Raw genomic sequence first — 12,998 nt, forward strand, 5'->3', positions numbered from 1 at the left:
TCTATCTGTCTAGAAATGAGTGTTTCATAGTATACATATATACAGTAGTGACATCTGTTGGGTAAACTTAACACTAGTTAGTAGTTCTCGACTTCAGTCATGTGTCTGAATATTTGATTATCGTGCGTTTTCAATTAGAACAGCTAACATCTAGATTGATAACTGGATACTAAGTAGAAATTTGTTCATATTCATCAATTTGATATTATGCCAATATGTGTGAAACCTTTTTATTGAGCCTATCCATATGCTGTCTAGTTACTCTACGCGGTAGAAGGTGGCTCCAGTTGCCAGCTTTGAATTCAGAGAGAGTTACGCGATGAATTTCGTAATCATTGAGTCATTCGTTTTGCGAATATCCTCCTCCATTTTTGCCCGAGGAAATTGGAGAAATGAAACAAAGTACTTTCGTCGCCCCAATAATCGTGATAATGTCATTATTTGATCTCTGTGGATGGACCGGCTTTTTTCATTCATAGATGAACGTATATACCATATCTGTACATGCATTTTCATGGATGCAGGGTAACCATGGTTTCTGGGGAATGAGTTTTTCACTCCCAGAGCGAATACTAATCGGGCTTATTCAGCCAGAAAATGTTGCGAGTTATGCGCTCTGGAAAATTATTCTACCGGTTTAATTTGAACTTCGACGAAACGCTGGATGTGGGTGTGTAAATGCTGTTGAAAACAAGAGATTGCTACACGATTGTCGGGTCTACGACGATATGTAAAAATGATATGCACTTTTTATGAATGTTAGAGACCAAGTAAAGTTTGACCCTAATTCCAGTAAAACTGCTTCACCCTGTTCCAGAGTCAAGACTTTAGTTAATGTGAGCCAACCTGGTAAGTCACAGTGGCCTATTGCATAATTCACTTTTCACCCATGTCCGTCTGTGTGTAGACAGAATCCAGTTATTTTGGGAAGTTTTGAAGACATGTGCCCTTATAACACATATGCCGTCCAAAAACTGACCTGATCAGAATGAAGATGGCTGAATGGCGGCCATTCTTGTTCGATGAAATCACTTTTAGACATTTTTGAAGTTTTCAAATTTTTAAGACTTCAGTCAATTATTTTAATGGTTTGAAGGGTTTTTCGATGAATCAATTTTCATCCAATAGGCGGAAATCACTCCCATCAGACCTTATGCATTTGATTTTAAAAACTCTTTTTTTAGAAAAATCAGCGGGTTTTTACTTCATAAATCTTGATATTTAGTAATTGTTAGCATTGTATTAATACATTTGTTTTTCCTTTTTTTTATTCATATATTTGTATATTTTGATACCACAACCGATTTCAAATTTGCTTATTACCTGTTCTATGATTGCTGTAAGTTCCAAGATCTTTGCTTTTATAATTGAATATTGAACATGTCAGATTGTCAAGTGTTTCACCAAGTGGGCATGGTGTCCCTGAACCCCTAGTATTGATTGTATAACAGTCCATAGATCTATCACCCAACTTGGATTCATTTCGGCTTGACTTAGTTATGAACCCTTCATTTATTCGATACGGGTCCAATAGCAAATATATCAGACCTAGACCTAACTGTGACTATTATTGACTGGCTTTCTGACGAACCGTCGAATATGCACTTTTATTGAAACTCAAAAAAATCAATTTGAAATTTTGAACTTTTTTGTCGCTCTCGTTTCCGATATCAGTTTCATTTATCTCAGATATTAAGTCACAATAAGCTGATTTTATGTACCTTATTAGCGTATTAAACAAGCTAATACTGAAAGTGACTGATAATTACCAACATTTTTTAACTGAAAAAAAAGGGTCACCATATTCGACGTGGTCCAGAAAAACCATTTCAGACGGAGTGACCATATTCGACGCAGATTCGGCACTTAGCTAAAGTCTGTCCCAGCCCAGTTTGTCGTGGCATTTGTTAGGCAAAGGAGATCAAATGTACAGCTGCATATTTACATCCTCTGTAGCACAATACACTCAACACTAATTACACTCCCCTCTAGCGGCACACTGGGTGACTTCTATACCGGGCTTACTAAGTGCCGAATTGCCCACTAGACTCTAGTGTGAACTGGCTATAGTTGGCCCAATGATCAATATTAATATTTATTAGTGCAAGTGCAAGCTGATGCCTTTAATGTAACACATACTTTTTCTACGGTGTAGTTAATACACGCGGTTTTTTGCAACTTGTGTTTTTTGTGTATATGCTAGTTTGAAAATTTGAACATGCCTAGATATTTATATGTGTATCCATTTGCTCTTTCTGAATGATAATCGTGTTCAATGGAACGAAGAATGTGGCGAGAGAGATATATCTAAAAGCGATGACAAAGGCCAGTTGATATATACGCGCGCATAATGTCACATGATATGATATATATATATATACATACGGAAAGGTCAACAAAGTAGGTTTAGTTATTGTATAGATAGGGTTCGTCATATTTCGGTTGAATATAATATATAATAACACGCGCATTAGCGAAAGTGTTGTGAATAGCGAATGAACGTGAGCGAGCTAGTGTTATCGATTTCCCAGTGAAAGTGATTTTTAGCTGTAAAGCGATTGACTGATCTAATTTTGGCGTGGGCGGAGATTTTTCGGCGTTTTTCATCGTTCGCGGAACCGGTCCATCGGTATAGCAGGTATGGTAGCACTTCATCGTTCGTGTATGTATATCCTAGTCGACCAGCTGGTAGAGGATTGATAAATACCTAAATGACTGAGCAACTTCAGGCGGGTAGTTCACTTGATTAGTGTTGTCATACAACGGTGCGCGCACGGCGATCTCCTCCACTAGTGCGTAGTCAGTGCTGTCACTGACGTAGCAGCAGCAGCAGCAACAGAAAACTGCGAATGACAACGGCGGCGTCAGTGTAGCTGTACTGGTGGAATGTAATTGATCGGTTTCATCTTGACTGTTGCTGCAACTACAACGACAATATTGACGACCGACCGCGTAGATGGATATTCTAAACTTAACCCAATCGTTTTCGGATGTTGTTTGACGCTTAAAAAATCGTTTACATGCATGTAGGTTTACACATATATGTATATATACCGGTATTCTAATGGCTGTATATAGGAACCCGTCGAAGGTTCAAACGACGAGTTTCTCGTGGAGAAGTATATTGTGGTGTTGTTTGCATAGCAAAAATGCGAACAACAACAATAACACGGACAACGGCAACGATGTGACGGATAATGATAAAAAAGCCGACAAAAACGTCGACAATGCCGACGGCGATAACAAGGAGAACTCGTTGTCAGAAAAACTGCCAATTTTGGATAAAAACGATAAAAAACGAATTCGGAAGAATAGTTTAGGTTCGAACAAATCGTCAGCTAGGAACAAAGGTATGTTCGTATGCGTGTGGAAACAATTAGAAACTGTTGACGTTACATGAAATACTGTTTTACGTTATTCATTTCATTTCGCTATTTACTTTTAAGAAGTCGTTGTGTGTAGTATAAAATGTAAAACCCTGAGTTCCAAATTGTGGGCCGTGGCCACTGCTGGTTCGTAAGGTTAAGGTTTAAGGGATCCGTATACCAAAATGTCAACTTACCAGTTGAAATTCCATTTTCACAAATGAAATTACAAATAACTCACAATCTTTTCCAGAAGGCTTGAAATAGCTTTCCCTATCTACAAAATGTTTTGGGGCATGAGTCAGGGCTTCGAGCCTTTAAAACTTGCACATTTTGCTAGCATACACTTTGTTCCTTTTACCTGTGGACACCCCTTCGAATTTTCTACCCACCTGTCGAAATATTATCCATTTTATCCACTGATATTTTTCCAGTAACGCACAAGTCGTGTTACTCTGAAAAAGGAATGAATACTCATCACTTAAAAGTCACATATTCTGCCATCATTACGAGTTGACTAAAGCCGGGCTCAGATCGACCTTACGACACGACTCAACTGTCGGCGACTATCGTAGATTGCACTCAGATCGAATTCAGCGATAATCGGCGACCAGTTGCTATTGGTCGTAACGACTGGACATGAGCGCGCTCACATCGACACCGATACTCCGAGTCGTGGGCTCCCAACGGGTAGATCACGTGACCCATTCAAAGTTACGTGCACATATCTCCCAATAAAAAATAACAATATGTATGCCATTTTTATTCCATAAACTCTCCATCTATTTAGCGGCATTATTGTCAGAGAAAAATTGAAATTTTTAGAGTGATTCAAATAAAATATTCATGATTTTAGGTTATTCATCAAAGGTTTTTTATTATCAACATGCAAAAATGTCGTGGAAAGTATATGGAGGCTGTGTTTCTCTTCTCACAATAACAATGAGCTTTCCTTCATATTTGGCGGGCCATGAGGTCGCCATGTTCATTTTTGATCCGCCGCTCTGATTGGCTGAAATTAGTTGTGGAGTCGGCAACTCATCGCAGAAACACGCACATCGACGACGACGAGTCGGCGACTGGTTCCATCGCGTCGTAGAAGTAGAACATGTTCAAATCCTGCGATTCAGTCGCCGATCGTGAAAAACTGTCGCACGACAGTCGTAGCTAGACTCAGATCGACTAGAATCGGCGACGAAAATCGTGCGACGATCGGCGGTAGTCGCCGGAAAACCAGTCGCCGACCAGTTGAGTCGCGTCGTAAGGTCGATCTGAGCCCCCCTTAAGCTAGTTTAGCTATAGATAATACATACATACAGCTGTGCAACTATAGTCCCCGAATATTTATGTTTTGTAATGAAATGTTTAACCTGTATCGATCTGGAAGCGCATTGATTGATCTGCGTTCATCGTATTGAGTTATATTTATTTGCCGTGCTGAAAAGCCATCAGGTACCGGGGTTGTACGTGGCATTTCATCCATCACGCGAAAATCAGATGTCGATCCTCAGACCCACGTATTATCAAAGCTATAGAATGGAAATCATCATTGTAAAGTGAATTCGCTGAGAATACTGAAATATGGTCACAAGATGATAATGATAGATATTGTTAAATCATTTTCCTTTCCCAATGGCTTGACCTTGGATAAATCATTCAAATGATTACTCCAAGCTTGGACGACTCCGTGGATAAGTGGAAGGTTGAAATGTTGTTTGGTCAGGGACAGATTTGTTTGCCATGGTCAGTTCAAGCTCTACTTGCCATTTCCGGTAGCCACCCCCCTCCCCCATTGAAAGTATCAACTAGTCTCTACAACGGACTCATGCGCTATCAACTAGCTTTTCAAAGACCAGGCAAGTACGGAGTGTGTAAACAAGGCGAGTAGCTGGGTTATTGGAGTTCATCATTTACGACCATGGAAGAAACCATTCCCCAAAAACCATTCACCAAAACGATATAGTATTTTACGAGGACAGTGTAGTAGTGCAGGGCACTTACAATTCCAGGCACTTACCTGCAAACCAAAGAAAAGACGGGGAATTTTGTTAAAAGCTTAAAAATCAGGGTAAAGTCAGGGAAATTTTTTGAGAAGCTAGTAGTAGTAGGGAAAAGCTAGTAGTAATGGCCTCCCTAGTTGTGAAAACTACTGGTGTATGTTCCTTGAATTATTTACTGCAATTTCTTAGGAATTAGTACCGGAATTTTCTATTGTATCGTCGTTAATGAAATTATCTCCATCATTGATATCGAAGTCATCATTATGTACACGATTATTATTTATTGAATATTCTATTGATAAGCGCACGTGTGACCTGATGGTGTCCTCTCCTCTGTCAGTATGTATAATGTTATTAGCACTGATCTATCCCGGTTGATGGATTCGCTATTTAATCCATAATGAATTGGCGTACTGTATGCACTATCTCCAGTATGCACAGTTAAGACCCCTTTCATGGGGCGAAAATGCATCTAGGTGAATTGTGCTGCGTCCAATTCTGTGGCTTTCTTTGTCAACATGCATGTGTTTACTAAAAAAGACCTGATTACCAGTGGCTAGCATATCGATTTTGGACAAGACAATTGTGATAATCAAATAGAATTTAGAAAATCGCAATTTTCCCTTGACAAGAAAATTTGAGCATCGATTTCAAAATTCGCTCATTGGTAACACCTCCTTTTATTCATTTTTGTTCAACAATTTTTTTTTTGTTCATGCACATGCTTAGACATGCTTAGACGTATTATTATTTGAGGCGAAATTGTTGGAAAAAGAGCAAAATTTTCATTCCAAAAATACTAGCGGTTAAAGGCGCGTTCACACGACAAAATTTAGACCGGTCCAAATTTGGTCCGGTCCAATTTAGACCGGACCAAGCGTTCACACCGGCAAAAATACTGTTCCAAATTGGGCCGGTCTAGTTTAGACCGGTCTAATTTGGCACGGTCTAAATCTTTGCACCGGTCTAGATATATGTGTGTGGATAGAAACTGGTACCATGTCCGGTCTAAATCGTAATTCTGAATCTCTGCGGTAGATATCACGACCTCTGCGGTAGAGTGTGAGCCCAGTTTATTAAGTTTTAAATGCTTTAATTACCGTTAATGTAATTATTTTTCAGTACTGTTTTTTATGGAATACTATGGAAATGTTTGGAGCGTATTTGTATTTGTATGTCGCGCTCAGCATCCGTTTTACTTCCGTGTTTTGAATCGTGTTTAAACGACACTGTATTTATGAAGAAATAAATAAATCTTCATTTCAAAGCCCAATGCACACAGTAAGAAAAGAGGAAACATATTTTGTATTTTTTTGTGTTTCGATGATTGTCTTCGACTATAGCACACAGCAATCGAAACAATGTTTGTGAAACCAACTGAGAAGAAACACGATTGTAGTTCAGCGTATATCACATTTACATGAGGACTCTAGAAAACACTGTTTAATTCTTAGTACCATTGGCGTACATTGAACTATGTGTATTAGCACATGTATATGCTTGTATTTGCTAGAATCCTTGCACTCAGTTTTGACGCGTTGTACTTTAGTTCAGGTCAGTTGATCTTGAAAGCAACTGGTGGGATATGGTATGCCGCAGTTGAACATGGGCAACTAGCAGAATACAGATTGCGACAATTCGGTAGGTGTTGGGTCGCGTCATAAGCCGGCTAATGTCAGGCAGATACGGAGGCAACTGGCGGCATACCATATGCAACTAGTGCCGATAATCCAGTTGCTTCGGTATCCATTGTGGCCCAACATAAGTTGGCCTTTCGATGTAAACCGGGCAATTTTTATATTACATTTCATTTTGAATGTCTGAATCCCGTCGTGAGATTTGTCATCCGGTGAGCGATGATGAGCTTAAATTAAGCTCGTACATGTATTTTTACTAATCGCTCTCTCCCGACGATGATGAATCTCGGATCTCTGAGGAGATGCGTAATGACCGGAAAATGAAATACATCGTGGGTTAATAGCGATTATGATTTTTTTTTTTTCATTTTTGTAAAACAATTGCCGGATAAAACACGATGGAAGTTTATTTTGCGTCGTTATTATCGACGTCGTTCGCCTCGACGATGTTTAATTTCACTAAAAGCATTCAAGCGTTCGGAATTTTTTTTATCGTTATCGAATGATACTTTTACAAATGCGATTTCGCTCCTATTCGTGAAAAACGGTCGACGACGGAAAATCCTGATGAAATGACGAATGAACATTCCTGTTTGGAATGCCAAAATTGACTAAAGCCGCGGAGATGATTTGGCTTGGGGCAGATCAGGCCGTAGTCAAATTTGCCCCGTGCATAATCAGAAATTGCGTTCACATGTAACCAATAACTGGACACTAAACAATGCTCATACCAAGTGAATTACTTCCGCAACCAGTTGCAATTCACACGTAATAATTTGGCCTGTGCTAAAATTTGGCTTGGGCCTGGTCTGACGCTTTTGGTCGATCCAAATTTGGTCCAGGCCAAACAGACACGGGGCTCATGTAGCACCCATGTGAACAGTTGTTGGCCTGGGCCAAAAAAGCTTGTGTGATCATATTTGTGTTAATACGCACAAATTATTTATATACATTGGGATACAAAACAGGAAGGGACATGGAAATTGACAGAAAAGCAAATGTGATGAGAAGTGACGTGACAAGGAGACAAACAACAATTAGTATGTGATGACACGATGAACTGTCTCAGAGGACAAAGGATATGGACATTTAAGCATGAAACAAATATAAGATATAGACGAAATATGAATAACAAGAATGTATAAATTTTGGTATACGGAAATAATGCAACCACAAAAAATGGCACAAAATTTTGCAACATTGGAAAAAATGCCAATGCTGAAAATGCCACTTTTTGCATGATAGGAAAAATACCACCAGGAAAAAAGTAAAGTAATTTGATCTCTTTCTTTTTAATTTATAACTTATATTCAGTTTTGTATTTTAGCACACCCCCCCCCCCAGTTAGCTCTTCTTTAATCTGTTTAAGCTTGTAACTATTATTAAGTTGTTTCATATGTTATGTTTGTTATACATATGGAAATGATAAGTCTATTCCTAGTTTCAATGAAGTTCATAATCAGTAGTTGATTTATCATACTTCGGACGTCTATATAATCTGGATAGAAGTGTGAAAATAAACTGTAGTATTTCATTATCTTCCTTTGATTTACACTGCTAAAAAAAAAACATCGGTAGCATTTTTTTTCTACTGCCATTTTCACTGGTGGCATTTTTTTTCCGGTGGTATTTCTGCCATATTTCTGGTATTTCAGTGGCATTTATTCTGGTGGCATTTTTTCCTACATGCATAAATTTTAGCTATAATACTCTTGCCTTACTATTGTAGGTTTTGTAGAAGTACTTTGGATTTACAGCGTGGTATGGGGAAGACCCTTATGTATAATCATAAGCGATAACTAGGCCTACCCAGCCGTTTGTGGCTTCAGAGGCGACACATTTTCTGTTGCTCATTATTTCAGCCTCGCTGTTTTATGCTCTAACAATCGGTAACTTCTTCGAACGTTTCAATCATTTGTCGTATACTCAAGCTGTTCTCCATCATTAGCATGGATGACAACAGCAAGAATGCATAAAAGGGACAGCTTTTGCTGCATTCGAAAAATGCTACACGTTTGTTATGTCGATAGATACAGTTCAAACATCTGGTGCGTTATTGTTCATTGGAATCGGTTAAGTGAAACTGTACGGCGTGTATGGGTTTTACTACGCCGCCATATCGGTTTAGGGAGCATTTCAAAATTTCGATAGTTCAATTAGAATGACTCGTGGAAGGGGTGGGGGGTCTCCCGCGGGGGCCTCCCGCGGATTCATCACTGCTGCAAAACTATTGATTCATTGACATTGAATTGAATTGCAGTTTCGAATATATATATATATTACAAACAGTAGATTTAACTATCTCTCTCTTTTAGATGCTGATGGTATTTTAGATATATTTTGTTTTGTTTACAAAGTCTATTAGAGTTTAATAGGTTTTTCACTTGTAATTTTGCTTTTGTATTTTTCAATTAAAAGTTGTGATCGAAATACACTCGTGAGAATGTCTTATCTTTGTCTGTGGTCTCTCATTAGAAAATCAATAGTTCCAACTTTGGCATGTGTCTAATCAAATGGGGGGTGGGGGGTTAGAAAGAATTAGACAGTTATTCTAATTGACGCAACTGTTGAAATTTTGAGATACTCCCTTAGATAGTTTACCGAATGTAACTGAATTTCATGCCCGTGAATGGGCGTCAAAGGTCAGTAAAAAGCTATTTTTCATCCTTGAATCATCGCTTGACTTCAGTGCCAGTGATCACCATCATCTTTCCAATAAAAACTTGGTGGCGCCATATTCTGTCAAATTGTTAGCGAATAATTCATAAATGTCCCCGTATTTGTTCAGCGGTTATTACATATACCCTGCGGCTATGTTATTCCCATGTCTGGCCCCGAAGTTGTTCCGAAAGGCTGGCGGGCGGGGAGATCAGATTTATTTTTTGTCATATCTCGTGATGATATCTATTCGTCCCGATCGAAATTTTCAATCTCTTTCATCGCGTCGAATCTTGCTGCAAAATTACATTACGACCGGAACTAGCATATAAAGCTGTACATTTTCAGAATTAGTTTTCTGTGACGAAGCTTATTCGAATATAGACCATATTCTCCCGCTCACCATGGGAAATATGACAGCATCATGAAATTTACATGTTGTTTTTCGAAGGCCAAAAGTTTGACAAGTTGTTCCAAGTTAATTGTTTTCTCTGTATTTATTTAATCTTATTTTTTGAACAAATTTTTCACATTTCATCCATATTCAGTTTATAGATAAATTCATGTCGTTTACAAGATTTTTCAAGTGCATCAATATATTTAGGTTGATTTTTATCGATAGGTCGGAACCCCAAACCTCCCTTAATATGTAACAGGGTCCAATCTTTTAAACATTATCTTCTCCCTTGATAGTTTTGTATTTCATTTTCCTTCATTTGGCCGTGAACAACTGAAATGGGCCCAGGCTAAATTTAGCACGACCAGAAACGTCAGACCAGACTCAAACCAAATGTTAGCACAGGTCAAATTATTGCCTATGAATTACTACTGGTTCAGTGACTCACTACGTTTTATCTAAATATTGTTCAGTATCAAGCGAGTGGTTTATGCGTGAACGCGCTCTTTAATTTGACTCAGGCCTGATCCGCGCCAATTTGGCCCGGGTCAAATTGATTCCGCTTGATCGCGGCTTTTATCAAATGTGGGTTCAGAAAATCTTTAGTCTTACTATATCAGGCACTTTTGTGAGACGTTTTTTCCTATTTTTAGTCAATAACAACACAACGCTTGTTAGACATAATAAAATGTCTGCGAGCGAAGTATCGTACAAATATTATTAAATGAATAGTCCTACATTAATCTCTGAAAATGTGCATAACCCAAACATAGCAATAGTCACATATAGCATATTATCTAAAACGGCACACTTTAACCTAATTATGATTTGATAACGGGTAAAAAATGTTGCGAGTAAATATATACGCGGGTGGCTTAATTTACCCATCCAGAATAGGAAGGGATAGTAGGATTATTTGCAGGGCCGGCGGAACTGGGGCGGCTTTGGCTGGGCCAGTAATTTTGCCGATTTCGGTTTTCTTTGGAAAACGTATTTTCGATCAACTATGAAAAAACTGCTGCGTCTAAAACATTATGATCCGTTACATCAAAAATACATGAAGAGGATGTGTATTTTTGGTAAAATTCATAAACGAAGTGTCGACTTGATTGACTTGAATCGATGGGAGAACCCCTTGAAAAAATTGGTGCATATTTTTTGCCCGGTTAACGCCTTGTGCTGTCAGATATGAGCCGGGCCAATGTCAACTTGCCTCCGCCAAACCTCATGCGTATACTATAGAAGCAAAATTTCATATCGATGTGTTGAGCAGAGAAAAATGCTTGCAAAATAGATCAATTTAGTTATCGAAAATTGTATTGAAACGTAAATTGATTTATTCGATAAAACCTCAACATTTGATTATATACATAATTGCATAATCCGATGAATGGAAGGGCTATAAGGGGTAAATATTGTCACTAAGATTTTGCCATCACTCAATTTCGAGGTGGGAGGAAACGGGGGAAAAAATTAAGATAATTTTTTTTCTATCATTCAAGCAATTCCTACAAATTCTTGGAATGACTCCGAAAAAGGTTTGTAAAACAGATCAAACATCGGAAATTGAGATGGAGATATTAAACAAAGAAAATTGTATCTTATTGGAAAAGTCACGATGAATGGGAGAAAAGTTGTTTTTTAATATATTTTATGACGTTTTGGGTGGAATTCAAGGGCTAAGAAATGCCTTATTTTGAATTGACTTGTCTTATCACTTTGAATATGTTTTCTCCGATTTGCGTACAGTAGTTAATGTGTAGAAAAACAGGCATGATTCGTATATGTAGGCGCATTTACATTACTATACTTAGAACGTTTTAAATTTAGTTCATTCAAATTTAGAATGGACCAAGCATTGGCACTAGGGGAAAGTCTGTTCTAAATTGGTCCGTTCCTTTTTAGGTTGGACCAATTTAGACCAATGCAGTTCAATAAAGATTCATTGCTTCCGAGTAATAACAAAATTGCATCTGACAGTCATGATAAAATACAAATACACACACAGACCAAAGGACACATTAAAACTACAGATAGCCCAACTGATACCGGTCCAGGTCTGCTCTGAATTTCCGAACAATTTCTGTGTAAGTAGCAGCGTTAATTTGTCAATAACAGTCTAGCATCTAGTGCAGCGAGTGAGTCCATTCTAATTTGGCCTGTACCTGGAACAGATCAATTTAGAATGGACTAACAAGCGATAATGGGAACGCAGCTTATGTCTGATATTAACATGGGTCAGTTTCCACTTTACGATACCCCATTAGTTACATACTAAACTTCATGAATGACTTAGAAGGAAATTGGAAAGTACGTATATGCATTTATTCTCTTAGAATATCATTTAATCTTCAGCATCTCGTGCCGACATTCATTCATTCGTGTTACCAATAGCTGATACAATCGTCAACATCATTTCCCTCAATATCCACACCATGCGCAACGTGCTACGTAACACTGCAAGTGAAAATGAAAGCTTTCACCTGGGGCCATCGACACCCATACGAACATTGATCACTGATTTGACAGAGATTGATGCACTGCGTTATTACATGGAACTCCTGAAATCTCAGCAGATCAGAAATCATCATGTACCAATGATACAACGTACTATACACCTCGACTTGATTTATGAAGCTCCAGTTATAAATGTCATAAATGTCATAATCACATTTGCGCCTGGGCGTAAATTTCCGTTGCTCATTTGAGATTCCATTTTTTTCAACCAAATGTCATCAGCCTCCTTTATAATCTCCACCATTCTTATGTGTACATCCTGTTCCTCACATGAAGGAATCATTTTCGTTCTTATAACTAATTAATTGCTTCATCTTTTCCGGTACTACTGCATATGGATGAACATCTTCGTCATATATCGTATAGCCTCGAGTATCGTGTTTAGAGTTAATCTTAGGTAATGATAAACAAGCATTTTACACAA

At 38.2% G+C, this 12,998-nt stretch overlaps 1 protein-coding gene across 1 annotated transcript in view; it reads left to right on the plus strand.

Moving 5' to 3' along the window:
• Nucleotides 1-2,438: 2,438 nt before the first annotated feature.
• LOC141914782 (synaptotagmin-14-like) overlaps nt 2,439-12,998 on the plus strand; it is a 48,661-nt gene continuing 38,101 nt past the window's right edge. The window contains exon 1 of the mRNA XM_074806076.1: nt 2,439-3,350. Coding sequence (XP_074662177.1) covers nt 3,065-3,350 — 286 coding nt within the window. The 5' untranslated portion in view covers nt 2,439-3,064. The remainder of the gene's footprint in view (nt 3,351-12,998) is intronic.

The sequence above is a fragment of the Tubulanus polymorphus genome, chromosome 1 (assembly GCF_964204645.1).
Source record: "Tubulanus polymorphus chromosome 1, tnTubPoly1.2, whole genome shotgun sequence".
In the NCBI taxonomy this organism is placed as follows: Eukaryota; Metazoa; Nemertea; class Palaeonemertea; order Tubulaniformes; family Tubulanidae; genus Tubulanus; species Tubulanus polymorphus.